Source organism: Manis javanica, chromosome 9 (genome assembly GCF_040802235.1).
Source record: "Manis javanica isolate MJ-LG chromosome 9, MJ_LKY, whole genome shotgun sequence".
Taxonomy (NCBI): Eukaryota; Metazoa; Chordata; class Mammalia; order Pholidota; family Manidae; genus Manis; species Manis javanica.
The window spans coordinates 319,550-341,885 of record NC_133164.1 but is presented as its reverse complement, the minus strand read 5'-3'; the positions used below and the strand labels follow the sequence as shown (position 1 = coordinate 341,885).

Sequence of the window (22,336 nt, the reverse complement as noted above, 5' to 3'; positions counted from 1 at the left end):
GTGTTGTCAGCGCTCCGTGGAGAGGCTGGACGCCACAGGGCTGCAGAGGGCTGGTGTCTGCAGGCCGGCACGGAGACTGGGGCATCCCGGGAAGACTGGAGAAGCCGAGCTGGCAGGGCTCAGGGAGTGAAGGATTGACCTGTTCTTAGAGGACCAGCCACGCTGCATTCACAGCTGCTCCCTGTCAAGGGGGGCGGCTTCCTGCCACTCCCAGCCAGCCCACCAAGGCACAGTGCCCAGGCCGGCCTCCAGCCGCACACCCACCAGGCCGTCCAGGCGCCCCTGGCTTCCTGCTCCCGAGTGCCTGCAGGTCTACCCTGGTCCCTGCAGGAATCCCATTGTCGTTGCATGCTGCCCATGGCCTTCCTGTCTTGAGCCTGCAGACACTCATGGCCGCCCCGTGACTCTCTGCTGTTCTCCTTCTTCTGAGGTGGACACTTGCCTTATCCAGGCCTGAGCAACAGGGGGTCCAACTAAGGGCCAAACCAAGGCCTGGGGCTGGTGTGTCCAGCTGTCCCCCTGGTGTGGGCGTTAGAGGCACTGATGGCCGACACCAATCCTGCTTCTCTGAAGTCATTTCCAGTTGAGGGCAACTGGGTGCCTTTCCTCAGTGGCCCAGAAGCTGTGGTCCCCGGGCCCAGGCAAGGGGCAAGCCTGACATGGGGGCGTGCCACCCTGGGCCAGCTCAGACAGCTACGCCGTGTTCTCTGCCGCACTGGCACCCAGTCATCTCACACCGTGTTGCATCCTTTCCAGGGGCCATGCAGCCACAGAGAGGACGCCTTAGGCACGGTGCAGGTGTCCAGGGAGAGGCCTGTCTGACTAGGGGTAACGAGGCCGTGGAGGTCCTCCAGCTTTGCCTCTTTGTCCCATATAGGCCCGAGTCACCCGTGCCCTCCACTGCGGTCACTGTGGTAATCGGGGACAGGCCCACGCCAAGCCCACGGGGCCTCCAACATCACACGCGCAGGACATGCGGGTCAGCAGCACTCACCTCCGACGTCCCACTTCCCCTTGGGACGACTGAGGTTTCCAGCCTGACGCCAAGGCTGGGCATGGCTTCCCCCCCAGGGCCCGCCGTGGTCACCAGCAGTGAATTTCCGGCAGAGCATTTCCTGCCCTGCAGCACAGGCGAGCATTCCTCCTGCCCACACGGGGACTCTGTCAGCCCGTCACTGGCACAGACTCCAGATGCCAGGGTGCCTGGTCGCTCTGCCATCCCACGCAGGCTGGGCCCCTCTCAGCAGCAGGCCCCTGACGGAGCGCCCACCTTCCTGGGGAATCTGTGTGGCTCCTCTTGTGACCTTTCTGTGGCACAGCTCAAAGCCTGCTTGTGCCACACAGTGTGCTGGCTGTGTTAACTGAGCACAGCATCTCCAAGTGTTTCTGAGCCACTCACATAGCTGTTTTTGGCAGGGTGCCACGGGCAAGGGGGTTCGGGTCGGCCGTGGGGCCACTGGGCTGTCCCCATCTCTGGGCCGTCCCCATCTCTGGGCACACAGCACAGCCGTACCGCGGGCGACACTGGGACCAAGGGCCGGGGAGGTGAGGTCAAGCCCAGCTCCAGGAATAGAGACGACAGGGGCCTGCTGCCTGGACCCCACGGTGGGAGGCGGGCATGCGGCGTGAGGCTCTGCCACAGCTCATTTCAGAAGCACATGCCTGCACATTTGACACAGGGCTGGTCAACTTCATCTGGAATTGGCCTAGAATGCCTGACCACACCCTCTTAAAAAACCCTCAGGGTCCCAGGACAAGGGTCTGACAACAACTTCTGAGGGTGGGATTGTCGTGGGAGTCCCACGCCACACCCACCACCACTTCCTTTTACCACCCTGCTGGGAAGTTTCTCTGTAGGACAGGAGGACAAAGGCCTACATCTGTCGGGCCCTCAGCAGGTGCCCAGAAGTGTGCAGAATCTTAAAGCGTTGACAAAGACCCAGCTTCTCAGACCCCTGGGCACCCAGTTAACCACCCCACACTGTGCCCAGGGAGAGCTTCGGGGCGGAGCGTGCCAGGGCAGGGCTCCAGGGGGGCGCAGCTGCCCAGGAACAAAGGGGTTTATCTGGGCCTGGGTGGCCGTGGTCCTGGGATGTGAAGCTCCCGTTGGCAGCCAGCAGGATGCCTTTCTCAGCTGCCTTCCTCTCCTTGTTCCCCCCGGGGCACAGGGGCAAAGGCAGTAACAAGCTGCCTCCCGGATGCCCCCCAGTGCAGGGCTGTCCTGCTGACCCGAGCAGAGGGCGAAGGGACCCTCTCCCGGGGTGGGGCTGGGCCAGGGGCTCATGGAGACAGCCTGGGCCACGTGGAGGAACCCGGCCCAGATCCTGCGCTGGAGCCACGGCCGGCTCACCCGGCTGGATGTGGCTAAGACAAGCTGGGAGGTGATGGGGGTGCTGTTTTAATTTAACATGTGGGTGCCAACACGTTCGGCAACCTGTTCCTAGAAAGGAGCCCTGGAAGCGTGTGGGGGTGGCACTGAGGCCGGGGGCATGTCTTCCAGCACAGTGGGTGGGCGGCCGATCGCCCCGGCAGCCCTCACGGGACAGCGGCGTGTCTGCAGCACCTCGGGCCTCGCTTACTGAATGTGGTTGCACCCAGGCAGCCTCTGAGGTGCAGACAGTGCCCAGGTCACGTTCCCAGGTGGACGCCTGTCCACAGGGAGTGTCCTGGCGGTGCAGAGTCTGGGCACAGGGAAGCCCCCTAGCACCCTGGCAACCGTGTGTAAGGCATTTGGCGTGACAGCACTAGGTTTGCCCTCTGACACCAGCTTGAGGGACGGCCCCGGACCCTGACCCCCCAGGGTGCCCGGCACAAGGACAGAAAGCCTTGTCCCATCGACAGGGCAGCTCTGCTATCAACTGAAGGCATCTGACATCGTGACGTCTCTCACAGGACCCAAGGGCCCAGGATTCTGAAGCCCTCTTTGAGCAAACCTGGTGATTTCAAATAAAGCGTTGGAAAAAGCTAGCCCCTCCCCTCATAGCAATGACCATTTGCTCCAGACTCGCCCCACCACAGCCTCAGGGAGACGCTGTGTAGACCACACACTTAACTACGGGACACACGGGACCTTTATAATCTCAGGAAAGGAAGACTCAAGAACCCAAAACTAAAATGATGTAATAAGTTTGAATACATAGAAAAGAAATTGGTTCAGCAAGTTAACAAGAAAGCTGCTAAAACACAGCCAGGACTCGAAGCTGGGATGCTCTTGCTGGCCCACGGCCTCAGCGGGGCATGGCTGACCCCTGGGGGTGGCGAGGCTGGCTCCTGGCCGCCCTGACGCGTAGGCCTGGGTTCTGGCTCTGAGTTAACCGGCTCCTCTGCACCCACTACTGCGAGGCTGCCCAGGGGCCAGGGGGGAGGCTGGTCACAGCAGAACTGCTGTGTTAAACGGACCCTGTCCTCGGCGCATCTGGGCAGGGTCTGGGGTCCATGACGGGGCGTCGGATGGGCCTGCAGCTGGCATGCACACGAGCCGTGACGCAGCAGAGCCCCGGCTGGCTCTGGGTCCTCCCTGCCTTCCTACCACCCCTCAGATCTGGCCGCGTGCAGGGAGTGCCCTGGCTGTGCGCAGGGCCTGGTGCCCTCAGGGGCAGTGGCCACACTGGTATTGCGGTGGCAGCAGCTCACACTGAGAAGGTCTCAGACCAGCACCAGGCCCCGGGCCAGGCTCGGCTACGGGGCTGTGCTGCTCTGTGTGTGGGTAACTCATGCAACAGGACACCAGAAGTGGCAGCTTTTCCACACGGTCACTAAACATGACATTAATAACAACAAAAAAGATGAATGATGAGCTGAGGCACAATTTTTCTATCTTGAGAACAAATGGCTAATTTGCAAATCTAATCAACAGTTCCTTCAAATTGAGAAAAATAGACAAATATGAATAAATTGTGCACAAAAGGAAATCAAAGGTTCTTAAACATGGAGCTCAACTTCATCATTAGTAAGAAAAACATGAACTGAAATGATGGGGTGTCACTTTTCACCATTTACATTGGAAAAGACCGAACAGCTGAAAGACCACTAGGCTGGCGTAGGGCAGGGGCACCTCCTGGGGCGCTGCGGCCGGACCTGTGTCGAACAGGTGGTGCCCGTGTGGCCCCACAGCCCCATTCCTAGAGGCTCATTCTGCAGGAGACACACAGATGCACAGATACTGCCTGGTTCGGTTTGCAATAATAAAAACTGGAAATAGCCTAGAAGTCTGCCAATGCACGTTGATTAAACGAATCATGCTGCCAACCTTCTCTCCTGTGCGTCCCTGTGTGGAAGTATCCACGACACAGTAGCCTGCATTATATCTTTACAGGTCCAAGAATATCTTACTCCTGGGAAAGGGAACTTAACTGGCTGACTGGGAGTCAGGGCAGGGACCTGCTTTCTCTGCACCCCTGCAAAGGTTAAAATTTCATACCACGTGAATTTCTCTCCTATTGGAAAAACTCAACCTTCCTTGCTTAATAAAGAAATTTCATTGGAGGGGGGCAGGTCTCAGCAGGTGCCGTGGCTCCTGAAGACAATGGAAATACTCAAGACAAGTCTGAAGTCACCCAAACTCAGAGGGCTTGGAGAAGACAGGGAGGAGACACTTACTTTGAACGCATGTAACGAAAGCGGGGTTTTTTGTGTACGGAGAACCATATTTACTCATGCACTCTGCAAGAGAGAAACAGACAGCGTTACCTTCAGACCCAGGAGCTGGAACAGAACTTAGCACTAGGACTGGTCTCTCAGACACTCATGGGAAAGCAGCCTATTTACTACGATGCCACCATCCCCCAGCAATAACGTATCTGAGCTTTTGAGAATAGAGATCATTTTAACACTGACATACAGGAAAATGCCTTCAGAAAATGGCAGAGCTGTGCATCCAGAGGGTGTCACAGCACATTGCCGTGGCCTGGCTGGGGACTTGCTCTGCCGCTGATAACGTTCAGGAGGCTGTCTGACCATGGCTGGAGCAGAGCTGGTCTCCTCTGGAAACCCTGCACTTAATCTGAAAGTCGGTCTGTTTTGAAGAAAGCCCTCCAAGCTGTCCTGCACGTTGGACGCTCTCCTTGGGAGCTGGCGGGGTCTCAGCTGCTGGGCACGTGTACCCCGGGGCCAAGTGGGTGCTGAGCCCTCTGTCTTTCCCTGCAATGGGTGCCTGCAAGGAGACCAGCACAGCCAGGCCAGTCCCCGAGGGGCCCACACCAGTGACAGCTCTGCTCCTTGGCCAGGGAGTCTTTGCACATTCCTGTCATTCAGATTAAACAAAAACATTTTTAATGCTCTCAGTTTTAATTAGTATCATGGTAAACTCAATAAACACAGCTCTTTGGGTCCTTAATTTCAGACGTGCAGGATCCCAAGACCAGAGTTTGAGACATTTCCAGATAATGTGCTCAGCCTGGAATCAGAGCAGAGAAGGGGTTTGCAAATGGCTCCGACCAAGGTCTCCACGGCCGTCACAGCGTAAAAGTCACGAACGAGTGCTTGACCTGCGGCTCTGGAGAGACCGTACGCGTGTGGCCCGCGGCCTTCCTCCAGGAGCGGCGTGCGAGGGAATGCTGGCCGCCTGCTCCTGTGGCGCCTGACACTTCACCAGCCAGGGAAGCAGTGCCTTACTTAGACTTACCTAAGTATCGAGGGTAAAAATAGTCCTGCGGAGAGAGAAAGAGACGCGCCGGTTACTGCAGTGGGGCCCCGAGGCCACAGCTTCCCTGGCCTGGCCTTTGCTCCCTTTGGGTGGAAAGAACTTGGAGGCAGGTCTGAGGAGGTGGAGATTCCCCAGAGCTGACTCAGCGACGGTGGGGCCAGGACCGCCCGGAGAGCCCTTTTCTGCCTAAAGACCACCAAGTGAAGAGAGAGCAAGGGGCAGGGATGGGTAGAGGGCCAGCACCGGGCCAGGGGGTGGCCTGGGTGGCTGAGATGCGGCTTCTGCAGAACGGCGGTCTGCAGGGCCACCAAGGCCATCAGGCACTCTGCGGCCAGGACAGCGGGGCCGTGCGGGCAGGAGCTCAGGGCCTTGGAGAAGGGGGAGAGGAGCCGCATGTCAAGCTGGCTCAGGCCTCGTCCACACTGGGTCCTCGGAACCGCAGAGGCCTGTGTGCCCACCAGCACGTGGGCACTGATTTGCACACTGTTTGTAAAATCAGGGGGCTGGATGAGGACTGGAAGCCACGAGTGGCTTCCCACCTCTGAGTACAGGGGGCCATGCTGCAGAGATCTGCCCCATGTCTGCCCCAGGAACTGGGGTTCTGCAGGGCCCTTGGCTGCCACAGACGCCAGGCTAGTGGGCTGGTTAAAGCTGCCCACCATCGTCCAATCTGACCTCCTGCTTAGGTCCGATGGAGCAGCTAGGCCCCAAACACTCCCTGACGGAACGGAGGGGCTGAGTCACTGGGGCCGCTAGCCATGCTGAGTGTCGGCTGCACACTGTGCAATCCCATGTGCTCAGATCCCATGTGCCCACGTGGTTCTGCTCAGTCCCCGCAGCCACCACCAAGGAAGGCCTTTTAGGTTAACCCCATTATCACAGAATTGCGGAGTCTGGCAAGATCTGGAAGCCTGGTAGCCAGGGAGGGCCCCCGAGGGCACGCTGAGACCTAGAGGCAGCTGCCAGCGCAGCAGAGCCATAGCGGAGGTGCTCCTGACACCCACGCTGGCGCCACGCCTCCTCCGCGTGGCGCCGCCTGCATGGGCTGGCTGGTACCTGTGGCCCCTTCCCTGCACGCTTGGCCAGAGGACCCCCACCCCGACAGAGGTCGGACACTTGCTGAGATGCACTCAGATGCATTTTTAGAAGGTGATGTTCCAGCAAAGATCTAACTTTTTAAAAAGTTGGTATCTCAGCTGTGTGGCAGTTGAGGTGACACTGCAGATGTGACAGAGGCCTGGTCTGGGAGTCGGGGGGCTGCCCCTCCTTGCTGGCACTCAGGGGCCCTCGAGGGTCTGGTCTGCTTCTTCCTTTTGCTTTCAGGCACAGACGGGCCAACTCAGAGAACAGGAGAGGCGGGGGAGGCGGCCCGCGCTCCGGGCATCCCTCGGGGCAGAAGGTGGGGCTGGCGCAAGCCAGGGGTGACACCCTCCTGCTTTAGAGGAGGAAAGGCCACGGGGCTTTGTCACAAAAGGAAGGGCTTTGGTTCTGAAACGTAAGATTTAGGGTGGATGCGAAGTGTCCATTCAGATTTAGAAAACCAAGAGTTGTAGGAAGAAAGGATTGCAAACAATTGAGAACTTTGAATAAGGCACCCGACTGCATGTAAATGTTTCCATTACCACAACTTTCCAGAAAGGTGTATTAGATTTTTCAAAAATTGAGGCTGGTTAGTGGTTATGCATAATGTTTTAATAATGAATTCTACTGTTGTGAAAACCACTGATAGAAAAACCATGTTCCTCTCCCCCAAGTTAACCACACCTATGGGAATTTTCACTTAGTTGGACAAAGCGCTGGATCTTAATTTGTAAAATAGGTAAGGACCTGGGAAAAAAATCTAAACCAACGCTCTCGGCTTGTCTCTTTCTTGCTCTCATAGTGCTGATATGGAAGTATTAGTGCTGTGATTCCTCAAGCTTACCTGCCATTTACCTAACTTCCCTTCCTCTGTTCACCCCAAGGGCCTTGCAGGCGGTGATCAGACTCAGGCGTGTAAGTCAACAACTAAGTTGTCGCCACTGCTGGGGGCACAGCCCAGGAGGAGAGCAGTGCCTGTCCTGGGGGCACCTGTCCCCATGGGGCTTAGGGTGCTGGTCTTGGCTGGGAGCCCGTCCCTGTGGAATGGTCACCAGCAGATGCAGCCTCTGCTCTGATCTGTTCTGCACTGCACTCTGATCTGGGCCCCCTTCCTCGCCAGCTGCCCACCCAGCCCACTGCTCTGGAGCCCCAAACAGGGCCACCCTGTGGGGCTCTTTCCTGGGCCTCCCCTGGCTTGGGGAGCATTTGGGTGATCTCACTATTAAGCTCTACTTCTTCCAAAAATGGTCAGAAACAACAGGAGCCAAGTCTGTCCAAATGTACATTATCAAGATGGAAACATCACCTGGGCTTGGAGTGTGAGTGGACTCCAAGTGCCATGTGCAGTTGGGAAGGTTCCCGAACCAGGCAACTGATGTCACTAAATGCCTTCTTGCTCAAACTACGTTAATGCTGAGCAATGTCCCTGCAGGGCCAGGGAGACCTAGGGAATCAAATCGGCTTCCCACGTCGATGCTGCCATTCACTGTTTACACAGTGTCCTGGGTTCCTGCTCCGGGTGCTTGAATGGATTTGTCTGCACTCCCAGCACTGGGTTAATGAACATGGACACTGCTTGGCAGACATGCCGAGGCCAGCTGTGCATACATGTTTTTGGTGTGGCATATCTAGGACTTTTATCTTGCATTTACAAAATGTAACAGGGACTCATACATGACAAATGGTTATCTTTCAAATTTATTACTTCCATTAATAAATAACTGCCTAAAATTTTGTGTCCAAGGATATTTTTATTATTTGACAAAGCAGGCTGAGCCTTAGGTCTCACAATAACTTTGCTTGTTGGGAAGTATATAGGACATTTTCTGTGGAAAGCAGCTGAAACAATTTACTGACCTTTTGGCCTCAGTGTGGTCTTACTGACAAGCCTGACTTCTGAGACAGAAATTGGGCAGAGCCGTGTCAGTTTGGAATTCCAGTACTGCGGCTTTTACTCACTAAGAACCCGAGGGTGGAGAGCCCCCCAAACAGGCACGCACAGGCCCCCTCATCTGACTCATGGGCCACTAAGGGCCCCTAACCTGGCGATGGACTACTTAGCTCCATGCATTTTATCCGAGCACTGTTCATACAAAATCCACCTTTCCTTTCTTTCTACCAAATTCATTTCCTAAGATTCTCCAAGCGGGTGCCTCCTTAAGCATTCCACAAGACCCAGGGAAGCACTCCAGCTGGAACAAATTCTTGGGCATTCCTGCAGAGGTGCAGGCTGGGAGGGCCCGGGTCTGGCCCAGGCCGGCTGCAGCACAGCATGACCAGGGCAGGGTGCCTGCAGCAGCCCCACCCCGCTCTACGCCTCCAGGCACAGTGCAGCAGGGACAGGCCTGGCTCCAGGCCTCTGGCAGGCCAGATCCTTTCTGTGGCCACTTTAGGGAACGGTTCCAGCCACGCGAGTACACACGTGCTCTTCTGGAGGCTCAGGGCCCTGGTCCCTCCCTAACTGCTCTGCCCACGCTCTGTACCTGACCATCGCATCACCTGCTTCTCACCCACCCTGGGCAGTGATTCCAGAGCACAGCGAATGCAGGAGGCCCAAGTGTCCCTCCACAGCTCAACCCCCGATGCCAAGCTGCTGCACCTGCACGAGACCCAGCATGGGGCACGCACGTGGGAAGCAGGGGAGGGCTGGGGTACAAGGTGGGCACAGGCTGTTGAGTTGAAAAGGCCGGTGTGCAAGGTGAGTTGTGCAATTGTCTGATGAGGCTAAGAGCAGTACTGGTCACCAGAAGTGAAAACATTCACAGGAATTAGCCTTGTAGAACCGGTTTGCTCCCACACACAGAGACTCATCGCTGCCCGGCTGCCCCAGTTCTCCCTGCATCCTTAGGCACAGAACACTGGCCCTTAGAGTTGCAGACACCCAGGAACAAGATTATACTTCTCAGCCTCCCTTGCAAAAGGGGGGTGGGGTGGGGGGGTCATGTGACTGAAATCTGGCCAATGAGATACAAGGCAGATTGGAACTGAGGAAAAAGAGTTGGGAGGACCTTGACTCTACACCTTCCTTGCTAGATGCAGATGTGATGGCTGGTGTTATAGCATCTTGTCTGGTATGTGAGGTGGCCTTGAAGACAGGCCATACCCCAGTGCTAAGGAGACAAATAAGTAATGTGAGTCCCTGGCACGATTGACCAGCCCTAGTCAGCCTGCCTCCCAGAGAAAATTTTTACACCAGAGAAAATTAAACTTCTCTTTTAAAACCCTGTTTGCATTTTTCAACTTTATGCAGTCGAAAATAACAGGCTAGATGAATTTGATTCATTAGTGTAACAGATTTGTAATTACCTGCAAAGTAAAATTATAAATCTACCAAATGTCAGGATTTCATTAGTCAGTGAGAATGTTTTAGGCCACATCCGTGGCAAAGGCATTGACAAACGGGTTTAGGTCAGTTAACAGTGACAGAGAATTCCACAAGTGCCACAGAAGCACGGAACTACCGCTTCAAAGGCAGCAACCTGATCACCTAGGGACTAGGAAAACCTCTGGGCAGATGGGTGACATTGGCAGACATATTTGCAAAAATATCTCCATTTATGGTGGAAGAATGTTGGCTTTCTAAAAATCATTACTGTTTTGGAAAAACTATGCTCCAGACCTCCAATTCTCAATTCAATCTTTCTTTGTTCTAAAACTTTAGTGCCTAATTGCATTTTTAATCCAAATTTTATAAAGCCTGAGATGGAACAGGTTTGTTTTCATAATTTAGTTTCATTAGTCAAGATTAATTTTTAAACTTCCATGTGATTTGATCTGTTTTCAGTGGATTCCCTGTAAACGGCCTCTTCCTGGACTAGTGTGCCCTCCTGGCAGAGGTCTGCCGGGGCCGCTGGGCGCTCATGGCACTGTCAACAGCGCAGGGATCAGCAAATATCTTTCTTCTTACCCTGCTCACTGGAGTGGATGGGATATGCTTGCAGGCAGGAGAGGAAAAGAACTCAGGAAACACTGAGCCCCCTCTCCACAGGGGTGGGGTGGCGCACCCGCTCTGCTCGGCCGGCCACGTTCTCTCAGGGAAATGAGATTTCCATAGGTCCACCCACAGAGCTCTGTTCAACCTGGTGTTAATGCATGGAGGGATTCCTAGGTGCCCAGCCCTTCGTACGCCCTGTCTGGAGCAAATCAGTCCCCAAAGGTGTCCAGGTCCCATTGCCCAGAACCTGTCCATACATGGGCTACATAGCAAAGGGCATTCAAAATGCTGCCTGCTGTCCTGGGGGTGGAGAGCATGTGCCCACAGGGCCTCTGGTGTGAAGGAGGGACCCGTGTGCCCCCAGGGCCTCTGGTGTGGAGAGGAATGGAAGAGAACAAAACAGCAGCCTGGCTTGGCCTGTGAGCTGGCTGGGCAGGTGGGGGCGCGGCAGACCCAGCGGCTGAGGCGCTGAGGCGGGGAAGAGGCCCCTGAGTTCAGAGCTGGGAGAGGCCTTGGTGCCTCCACAGGCCCAGCCGGTGCGTGGCTGCAGGGGAGGGACTGTGCTCGGCTGCTGGCCGTGTGGCCAGGAACAGTGGCCGGTCAGGGGCTGTGTGGACAGGATGGAAGGATAGCCACAGGCAGAGGCGACAACTGCAGGCGTTGGGACACAGCCATCGTACAGGCAGTGCTGAGAGCAGAGGAGATTCTGGGTCTGGACTCTAGAAGGGCTGTGCCGGCAGCGCTGAGCAAGAGGGAAGGAGGGAGGCAGCCAGTCTGCGGGTGGAGAGAGTCGGACGGGCGATGAGAAGGGAGGTGGGTCGGGGGCGGGTGCCCCGGCAGCCCACAGGCTCTGCCGGCCCCCACCCCCTCTCTGCCCGGAGTGCAGCCAGCCCGTCTCGTCCTGCTGCCCATTCATGTTTCTTTGGGAAAAGCAAAACATCTTTTCCCGTCATACAAAACAGCAAATCAAAACACCTGACAGAGCATAGGATTAATGATTTGGTGGCTAAGATGGTGTGGGTACTGGGGCCACCTCCTGGACAACGGTGCCTTTCTGCAAGAGCCCGCGAGGTCCTGTGAGCACAGGTGCCCAAGCTAGTGGTACACGTGGGGCTCGGGGTCAGGAGTTCCCAGCACCCTCACAGTCCCTAAGTAGGTCCCCGGGGGGCCTGTTCCACAAGGTGCCCGCCAAAGGAGGTGATGCCAGACCCTCCGACAGAATCTGTGGCAATGCAGCTGAAGTCTGGTCTGTTCTGGAAGGGAAGTTTGAGTGCATTTTGGTTCCCAGATCTGAGCTAAACCAAGGTGTGTGTGCCTGAGCTTTACTACACGTCTGGCATGGGATGGGCGTGGCATGTGTCAGGAGTAACTCGGATGGCGTGGCTCCAGCCATCCATCGTGCAAACTCGGGCGATTCCTGCAGCACAAACAGCAGGTCTGTCTGAACTTGAGGGAGTTTGGTATGGAGCAAATGGGAGGCACAAAGCCGCACGCCGGCCCCGACAACTGCCCACAGCCACCTCCTCACACGTGCTTCTGTTTCGGTCTGGGGCGCGGCTCAGGGAGCCTGTGTCCACCCAGAGGGTCTCTGGGAGCTGCAGCTGGCGGTCCTGCCAGCGCCTGGAAAGCCCGCCCGCCTCGCTTGGGGCCCGTGTGGCCAGGGTGCAAGCCCGCCCCAGGGCTGGCCTTGGCCAGCAGAGCCATGCCACAGAGCACAGCGTGCCAGGGCTTCCTCACAAAGCAGGGCTTAGCCTGTAGGTCGGGGGCAAAAGGGGAAAAAAAACGTGTTTTATTATCAGAGGCACTAACATGGCAGGAAACACATTTCACATGCAACTTGAAAGTGTGAGAAGACAAGTGCGTCGTTAGAGAGCGGGGCAGCCACATGCCCCTGCCTCTCCTGAGCGCTGTCCACCCGCAGTCAGGCCGGACCTGCACCCTCATGGGGCAGCAGGGCGGGGCCCTTCTCTGTGCCCTCCACCCCCAGCCCTCTTCAACCGTTGTTACGAAACTTTTAGGGACCTGCACTCTGTCAGGATCCATATTTACAGGGCACACATGCCAGCCTCATGGGGAGACCACATCACAGGGAGACCACCACACGGTAACGTCCGCTAAGAGGCATCAACGACTGGCCTCAAACCAGGAGCTACTGCACAGAGAAACAGCCCCCAACTTCGACCTGGAAGAACAAGGGGAAACGAAGCAGGAAGACATCGGGACACCTGCTGACACCGCAGCAGCGCTACAGCAGAATGAGAGCCTGGGTTTGGGGCGTCCTGGCCCCCCGGGACCTACAGAAACAGGCCACAGCATCAGCTCTTTCCAAGGCTGTTTCATTCCTGAATAACAAAGGCAGACATTGGGTGTTTCACAAAATGTCCATAATTGGTTTTCCATTGAGCCCACCTCGAGGGTGAGGTGCCATTTATGGGGCCTGGCCTGTCATTACACCAGACAGCTTGGTGCTAAGCCCCTCCGACTCCTGGGATCAAAACAGATACACAGGTGGGCGCACAGGCAACGCCAGGCGGCCTGGGGAAGGCAGGCATGGGTGTGGGGGGAACCGCATACTGGCTCTGGTCTGACCAGCGCAGGCTGTGCAGTGCAGGGGCCAAGATGGGAGGAAGTACAACCTGTCGGACAACAATTCAAGGCGTCCCACCCATGGCGGGCTTCCTCAAGGCCCCCTGTGGTTTGAGGCTGGGCCTGCAGGGACCAGGGGACCTGTGTCCCGTGTCACTGGACTCACAGCTGCAAATCAGAGTGTGGCTGTGCCCCTCTGAGCCTCCGCCCACCTGTGAGCATGTGTCTGGGCACGAAGGCCTGGCTCTCAAGGCAGGGACGCGCGTGAGGAGCCGGTGGGCAGAGGCTGTCCTAGAGGTCCTGGCCAGGGGCCCCATGCTGCAGAGGTAAGTCACGGGGGTGACAAGGTCCCCCTCCTTCACCCTTCCCACCCCCCTGCTGAGACCCCTCTTCTACCCCATGAGGCCCTTAGGCCACCCCAACAAGGGGTGACTTGAAGGAGGGGCTCTTACTTCTGTAGGGGATGCCCCTCCCAAAGCTGTTCCCAAAGAATCTGGGACTCAGGAAGACAGGATCCTTGGAGGGCAGACACAGTTCAGGAGAAGACCAGCAGGGTTCTGAAACTGACCCCCACCCCCACTGTGGGGAACCCAACCTCCACTGGGTCCCCCACGCCTGAGGGGCCGGGAGTGGAGAAAGAGATGGAGGGGCAGAGACCAAGAGATGTAGAGAGACAGAGACAGACTGAGATGGAAATGGGCTGGGGCTTGAGTACCAGCTGTGGGCGGGCGCCAGGTGCCTCTGTTGTGATACCCTTGGGTACCTAGTAGCCAGTCTGCAAATATTGCTGTCTGTCTCTCAGACTGAACAGGTGGTGGGCTCAGAACCATGGCCGAGAATTACTTTCCTGCCAGCAGGTGCTGGGGGGTGGTGGGAGCTACCTGGGCAGCCGTGGGCTATAAGTCATTTGCCTACAATCCTTACTGGAAGCAAAGGGTGATTGCTGAGATGGTATCTGCGTCTTTAAGGATGCCTCTGAGGCTTTAAGGAGAGAGGTGTCTGCTGGGCTGGCCTGCGGTAAGCTTAGGGGACACACCTGGGGCTGACCACCTGAGTTCCTCCGAGTGAGAAGCAGACCAAGGGGAAGGCCAGGGAGAGAGAAGGTGCAGCAGGACACCAGGAGCCGGGAGGCGGGCCACAGTGGGTCAGCAGTGGCTGCAGTGGGTAGCCTGGGGCCACCTGGGGCCTGAACGAATGTGGGAGGACCACCTGCCCCCAGGAAAGATGCAGGTGGCGGATGCCCGGGGACCAGGAAGCCCCTCCCTCCCTTCCTTCCCAGCACAGGTGCATGGTAGCCCCCGGAGTCAGGAAGGAGCCCTGTGCTGACAGACTGTCCGAGCTGACAGGTGCCTTCCCTCCTAAAAAGGACTTTGGGTCTGAAAGCTGGGGCTCCCTTACCACACAGTCATGCTCAGCCAGCGGCCAGCCCGATCCCAGGAGCAGGGTGCAGCAGAGCTGGCTCCAGGAGCTCAGGCCCACCAGCCAGTGGCAGCCAGGCTCCCCCCTCCCCGGGCTTGCTCTACACCTGCTCCCAAGGCCTCGAACCCTCCGAATCCTCAGAGAGGCAGCAGCCTTCTCCTCCAGCTGGCAGAGGCAGGGTCATACCCAGGCAGGTGACTGCCAGACACACAGAGGGCAGCCCGGTGCTTCCAGAGTCCTAACACGGTGGACAGCAAGATGGGACCAGCCTGACGATGGCCCTGGCTGGCGAGGACGGGCGCCCTATAAGCACCCTTGAGACGGCTGAGGATCGAGGCCCAGGAAGTGCTGACTCTGCCGGCGGCCTCACATCATGTCACCCATCAGAACTCTGGCCCTGCAGGCCCAGTGACGGCCACACGACCAGGCCCCGGGGGGATTCCTGAACTAGGTTAACAGGAGCCCCTCACCCGGACCCACCAAGGGGCCTCATCCCACACAATAAAAAAAGCTGTATTTGAAGGCAAAGGATTATTGGTTGTAAACATGAGCACCAGACATCTGGGACCAGAGGAACTAATGGTGACTTACTAAATGGTAATTTACTACGTCTTCTAAAGATGCTGTTAACACTGGAGCACAGAGGCAGGGAACTGTGTTCGGAGGATCTCCACCCCCTTCGATCCTGAATCTCGCCAAAGAAAGGACAGGAATGGATGGGAAAACAGACACGTGGTCTACCAGAGCAGCTGGGCTCAAAGCACCCTCCCGACGTAACCCTGAACTCTAACCTTGACCCATACCCTGACCCTAACCCGGCTCCGCCCAGCGTTCCACTGCCTCTTTAGAAGGAAAGCGGACCAAGGACCACATCCAGACAGAGCGAACCGTCTGTACAAAGGTCCGCACAGACGCACGTGTCGTTTGAAGCGAAGGGCTTGCGATTCAACAAAGGGAAGACGCAGAAGCAGCCTCTCCGATGAGGAAGCTGGTAAGGGAGATGTGATTACCCGTAGGGGGCGGGGACGGGAAATCATGGCCGGCTTTGATGTGAACAGGAGCTTATGAACGCCTGACGGGGCTGTGAGGGCCCCCCCCCCCCCGCACCAACCGGGGGACTCAAGGGGAGGGGAGCCGGGACACCCCAGGAAGTGCGAGGTGCCTGCGCAGAAACACACAGGAGACCAGTGGCCCCGGGGAGTCAGCAGCGCTTCCTCCTTCTTTGTGAATAGTTATAATCAAAACATAAAAGTAATTAAAATCAGAGAAGGGAATCGATCTTGGGGCAGAGCAGCAGGGTGGTTAGGCAGCAAGGTAAAGCCAGGTCAGGGCCTGGCACTCTGGGCAACGGGCTGGGCGGGCAGGCGGTGGGTGGTGGCGACGCTGCCCTTTCTTGTCACCTGCAAGCCTCCTCTCTCAGCCCACAAGCGCACGTTCTGGCCACGGGGCCGCGGGGTCTGGGAGCACTGCACCTGTCGCCCAGCCCTCGGCTGGCCAGGGACCAGGGACCCCGGGTGGCCAAACGCACAGCCCTGCTGCTGGACTTTCAGAAATCTGCAGGGCATGACTCACTGGGCATCCGGTTCCTCATTAAACACCGGGAAAAGAGGCGAGGCCAGAAAGGACCAGCAGACGGCTCCGCGCAGTGGGGCTGAAGCCTGCGGCCGACCTGGGTGCCCGTGAGAAAGAACCCTTTCTGAGCTCAGCCTGGCGGGCGTAGGCTGTGCCACAGGGAGCCACACGCAGGCCATCTTCCAAATCTTGTTTCAGAAAGGTGCTTAAAAGGGGTCGTCCTGTTAACCCTCAGAAATATGTCAAAATAAAAGCCTACGTGGGTCACATTGAGCGTCTGTTGATTGTATACCATGTCTATTACATCCCAGAAATCTCTAGAAGAAAAACGGGAATAGAGCCCAAACAGCCTGGGCCTCACCCTGAACTCGCGGTACCCAGGGACACTCCGCAAGTTGTCCCCATTCCTGCCACTCCTGCCACCAGAGTCATTTGCCCTGGCAGAATTATACGCAGGGCCCCAGGCGCCCGGGGACCCCGAGTGTTTTCAGGCAAACTCCCCGCCCCTACAGGGCACAGAGGGGGGTCCACGCTTGGGCTGCTCCGTGCAGCGCGCTGCCCAGTGCCCGGCAGTCCCCAGGGCCGTTACCGGCGGACATCCACCCTGCGGCAGTGAGGGGCGCTCCTGAGGCCACCAGCCGTTTCCGCAGGGCACCTCGCTGAACGGGGCGCACACAGGGGCTCTGCCTTCTTTTCACCCTGACTCCCGGTCCCCCCACCTCCAGCACCATCCCAGTCATCTTATTTTGGGACCTGCTGCCTCAAGCAATTCCAGATTTCTCCGCTTTCCATTCCTCCGACAGGCAAACCTCCCACTGCCCCTGGTGAGGACCCGCTGGGCGCCCCGGGGCCCCCGGCTCCCACCCTGCTGGGGGGCCCGGCAGGAGCCAGGGCTCTGCCCGGACCACCTCATTCCGGTGCGGACGCCTGCAGAGGTCTGCGGAAGGGAGCGAGGGGCGGGGTCCCCGCAGGACCCCGCGTCCGCTCACAGCTGACGGAGACCTGGGGCCCCCGGGGCTCGCAGGTGCCGAGGGGGCTGGGTGGGGGGGCAGTCAGGTGACCCTGCCCTTTCGGGTTCCCGAACTCGCCGCCTCCGCACGCACGGTCCCGGGTCGGCCCCGCCAGCGCGCGCACGGACCACGTCCCCAGGACGCGGTGCCGCAGGGCCCGCCGCGCTCACCGTCTCGGGGTCGTTCTCGAACACCTCCCGGGCCTCCTCCTGGCTGCACAGCTCCTCGATGCACTCCCGCTCCAGGTGGCCCTGCTTGGCCTCCTCGAAGACCTGGTAGGCGCGCCGCTGCCTGGGCCGCAGGAACTGCGCCGCCTCGCGCGCCCGCAGCACCACTGCCGCCCGGCGCGGGCGGGGTCGCGGCGGGAGAGAGCGGGAGGCCGTCAGCGCGGCCCGCGCCCCGCGCCCCCGTCCCCGCCCCGGCCTGCGGCCCCCGCGCCCCACCCGCGCCCGGCCCCGCGCGGGACTCACCGTGCGCGGACTCGGAGGCCAGGAGGGCCAGCACCAGCGCGGCGCCCAGGGCGGCGGCGGGCCCGGGCGGCATGGCGGGGCGGGCGGGGCGCGGGCCGGGGCGGATCGCGGTCAGAGCGCCCGGGAGGCCGCGGCGAGCCGCGGGCGCCGCGGGGCGGAGGCTCCGGTCATCCCGTGCGCGCGGCTCTGAAGGTCACATCGCGGCGGCACCTCGGCGCTCGCAGCCGGTCTGGGCGGAGACGGCGGCGCGGCCTGGGGCCGGGGGCGGGGCGCGGGCGGGGCCGGGGGCGGGGCGGGCAGGACGGGGCCGCGGGGGGCCCGGGTGGCGCGCGGCGGACGGGACCCTGCTCGAGGGGTGCGGAGGGCACGAGGGGCGGCGGACGGGCAGGACCCTCCTCGCAGGGGCGAGGGGCGCACGAGGGGCGAGGGGCGGGCAGGACCCTCCTCGCAGGGGCGAGGGGCGCACGAGGGGCGAGGGGCGGGCAGGACCCTCCTCGCAGGGGCGAGGGGCGCACGAGGGGCGGCGGACGGGCAGGACCCTCCTCGCAGGGGCGAGGGGCGCACGAGGGGCGAGGGGCGGGCAGGACCCTCCTCGCAGGGGCGAGGGGCGCACGAGGGGCGAGGGGCGGGCAGGACCCTCCTCGCAGGACACCGGGCGCCGTGCGGGTCTTCGCTTGGCAGACTAAGGAATTGGGAGAGGCGGGTCCGCGAGACGGGCCTGCGTAGACCGGCGCCTCCGGAAGTTTCCTCCAGCCAGGGCTTGGGTTTGTTTAATCAGAACGGGTTAACGGGCAGAAGAAGTGACCCCCAGGCGCCACGGGACCAGGTACCATCCGATCATTTACCGAGTTCAACCTCCCACCCGCCGCCGCCGGCCCCCGCCCAAATCTGCTACATCCTTTTTGGATTTTTCATTCTTTAATCATTCTCAAGGTTTAAGACAACTAAAGAAAAGGTACACGGAGGTCAAACCCAGTCCCCGCGGAGCCCTGGGAGTGGGATGAGATTGTTCTCTTTTGTCATCTGTTTTCCATAATGATGACATTGAAAATCTTGAGGTTTCCCACTAGATACTTAAGCTGAAGTTCAAGCCGGGACCAAGCCTTTCTGTCTCGTCCGGGAAGATTTCGCAAAGTCACGGGCAAAATCCAAACAAAACCAGAGCGTCGCGGACAGCCGCGCTGGACGCGCCAGGCGCGCGCGGAGGGGCCGGGCCGCCGCTGGGCCGGGTGGGCTCCGCGCGGACTGCGGACCTCGGCCCCGCCTCGTTGCCGGGCGGGAGAGGGAGGGGTCTCCGCAGGGGGGTTCTTTGAGGTCCGGTGTTTGAAGGCGAGGCGAGTAGAGTCAGCATATTAAGTCCCGGGCACGAATGTTCCAGAGAGGGCTGCCCAGCGTGAACGGGCAGTTTGACAGGTTGGTCCTCTGCACGCGGTAACTGGAGGCGCGAGGCCCCCCTTGTCCCCTAGCCACTCCAAGAGCAAGTGATGGCAGCCGCGGCGCTTGGAAAGAGGATTTATTATATCAATTTTGCAGCTTGTTCTTGGAGGGGCACTGATGTAAAAAATCTGGGTGGGGCAATAAATTATCAAATTGGTGCTTACACCTGTTTTTAATTGTTAATCCTACTTCTATTATTCTTCCTAGGGGTTCTAAACCGGTGGCCCGTGGTAGATTTCAAGAAGTGTGTGAACTCTAGGCATTGTTTACAATTATTTCCTGCATTATTTGTGTCTGGAGAAGAGAGTTTGTAGAGTCTGTGCAGTTCTCAGCGTCTGACCCAAGTGAGAGTGGGCACAGCCGCTCCAGGTTCCTTGGGGAGGGTCTGCACTGGGGCTGATCCACGTGAGCGGGCATCGCAGGGCCCTGGTCAGAGGGAGCCTTTTGGACCCTGGACCTGCTCCCCGTCCCCATATTCCCCATTCACCTCTTCTACTGGATTGTATCCCAGTAACCGCCATACCGCCTATTATGTAGAGACTCGGTTTAGTAAAGCGCATTCACGTACACTCACTCATTTTGGTTTTGATGCCCATGGAATGCAGAATGCAATGACAATGTCAGACCCTAGCGAACTCCATTTTCAACCTAGTTATTAAAGCAGGAAATGTGCTCCGAGACAGAGGTGGAAAATGGATAAGAAGCCATTTGGACAGTGTGCTCCGAAATTAGCAAGAGTTGTCAGGCACTATATTATAAACCCTGAAACATCAATGGGGAAACAGGAAGGTTGGACATCAGGCATTGGCACTTTACCAACAGTCAGCCCGTCTGTGGTCAGGAGGTGGAAAGGTGACGGGTGTGGGGGAGAGGTGGGGTGGGGGACACGAGGGCTTCGTGGGGAATCAGAGTTCTCTCTCTCTTCTGTAATGACGGTGGGTGAGGACTTACAAGGCATTTCATTCATGCAGCCACTCAATAAATGGGAGCTGAGGACCTGCTGTTTCATCTTCAAAAGACCCTGTGCAGGATCTTTCATACTTGGTTTCTCCTTGTTTTTTTTTAAACAGCTTCATTGAGGTAGAACAGAAATACAAGAAGCTGCATACGTAAGTTCTGATAGATCTATGATGTACGTACACACCTGTGAAACCACCATCGTGATCCAGTTAAGAACATACCCATCCACATTTCCTCATTCCCTTTGGTGATTCCTCCCAATGGGAGCATCCCTGCCCCACCCCAGCCAAAACTGCAGGCCAGCTCCCTGTCCCTACAGAATAGGCTGCATTTTCTGGAGCTTTATGTAAAAGGAATCATACGGTATGTACCTTTTTTTGCTCTGGCTTCTCTCAGTAAGCATATTTTCAGATCCGTCACATTGGTGCATGTATCCACAGTCCGTCCCCCTCTGCTCGGTAGTGTTGTGCTGGGTGGATATGCCACCAAGTTGTCTATCACTACCTGTCAGTGGACATTTGTCTTGTTTCCAGTAATTGGTCATTACCGGTAGAGCAACGATGAACGTTTTGAACATTTGTGTGCAAGTTCTTGTATGTACATGAGCTTTCATTTCTCTTGGGGGAAACATCCGGGAAATATCATTGGACCATACAATAGGTATTTGACATTTTAAGAAACTGACAAACTTTTTCAAAGCCATTTGCCATTTTACTTTCCCAGCAGCAGTTTATGAGAGTTCTGCTTGCTTCACATCCCCACCAACACCTGCTATATGATTTTAGCCATTCTGGCAGATGTATAGTTGGCATCTCATTGTGGCTTGAACATGATTCCTAATCACTTACAATGTCAGGCAAATTCTAATATGCTTATTGCCATTCAAATATATTCTGTGGTGAACTGTCAGTTTAAATTTTTTATCTTTTTCTCTTTCACTTGGGATGTTTGCTTTTCCAGTTATTTGTTGAGTTTTAAGAGTTCTTTAAATATTCGGGATATAAGTCCTTTATTAAAATGTATGATTTGGAAATATTTACCTCTAGTCTATGACTTGTCTTTCCATTCTATTAAAGAATGAAACTCTGTTCTTTCTCTCTGTTCTTAATTTTGAAGTGCAATTTATTATTTTTTTTAAATGAATTCTGCCTTTTCAGTTATATTTGCCTAACCCAAGATTGCAAAGATTTTCTCTCAGATATTTTGTAGATTTGAGTTTTGCATTTAGAACTATGATCCATTTTTAATTTGTTCCTAAATATTTCATGTTTTTTCATCCTATTGTGAATGTTTTTAATTCAATTTCTGATTGTTTAAACATTTGATTTTTATATATTTATCATTTATCCTACAACTTGTTAACTTTGCTAAATTACTAGTTTCAGCGTGTTTTTGGTAGACTCAATAGTCTTTACGTAGATGATCATGCTGTCTGTAAATACAGGCACTTCAGGCACTTTACTTCCTCCTTTGTGACTTGGGAGCTCCTTCCGCCTTCTCTAACCCTGTGGACTGTCTGGCAGCCTCCTGCTGCAGTGATGACCAGAAGTGGTGGCAGTGAATATCCCTGTCTTGTTCCTGATCCAGGTGGAAATAATTCAGTCTGACACCATTAAGTATAATGTTAGCTGTAGGATTTTCATAGATGAGGCATTTCTCTTCTATTTCCAAATTTTTGTGAGCTTTTTTTAAAAATTAGGGATGGATATTGGATTTTATCAAATGCTTTTTCTGCATCTATTGAGAAGATCATATGGTTTTGTTTTCCATTCATTACTATGTGAATTACCTTGGTTGATTTTCCAATGTTAAATCAACCCTGCTGCCCTGGGATGAACCCCACTTGGTCACGATTTATTACCCTTTTAAATTATTGTTTGATTCAATCTGCAAAAATTTTGTTAAGAATCTTTGCACCTGTGGTTACGAGGGTATTTTCTTCTACTATATCTGGTTCGGTATCCAAGAAATGCCGGCCTTGCAGAATGAGTTGGAAATATTGCCTCCTTTTCAGTTTCACAGAAGAGTTTGTATAGAATTTGTGTAATTTCTTCCTCAGTGACTTGCAGAATTCATCAGTGACGCTATACAGACCTGGAGGTTTCTTTCTGGGAAGGTTTTTACCTGTGACTCAATTTCTTTACTAGATGTAAGGCTATCAGGTTATCTATTTCTTCACCTAGGTCGTTGGATACATTGTCACAAGCTCGTCCCACAATAGCCC

General features: G+C 56.4%; 1 protein-coding gene and 1 long non-coding RNA gene across 7 annotated transcripts in view; one reads left to right on the top strand and one right to left on the bottom strand.

Moving 5' to 3' along the window:
• The window catches only part of GAS6 (growth arrest specific 6), a 34,884-nt gene extending 16,945 nt beyond the window's left edge, over positions 1-17,939 (bottom strand). The window contains exons 1-4 of one of the 6 annotated variants that reach the window (XR_012120957.1): positions 17,716-17,939; positions 17,416-17,579; positions 5,624-5,648; positions 4,600-4,662 (exon numbers count right to left, since the gene is read on the bottom strand). Coding sequence is in view for 5 of the 6 variants with exons in the window: in XM_037024777.2 (XP_036880672.2) it covers positions 4,600-4,662; positions 5,624-5,648; positions 17,416-17,579; positions 17,716-17,788 (325 nt within the window). In the remaining variant the exon portion in view is untranslated. Of the gene's footprint in view, positions 1-4,599; positions 4,663-5,623; positions 5,649-17,415; positions 17,580-17,715 lie in introns of those variants that run through there. The other 5 variants (XM_037024777.2, XM_037024779.2, XM_073212293.1 and 2 more) reach the window with 5 other exon arrangements.
• A 76-nt stretch (positions 17,940-18,015) lies between these two features.
• Positions 18,016-19,310, top strand: LOC140843480 (uncharacterized). Its single transcript, XR_012121303.1, has 3 exons — positions 18,016-18,070; positions 18,494-18,670; positions 18,786-19,310. It is a non-coding gene; the product is annotated as an uncharacterized lncRNA (long non-coding RNA).
• Positions 19,311-22,336: the final 3,026 nt, after the last annotated feature.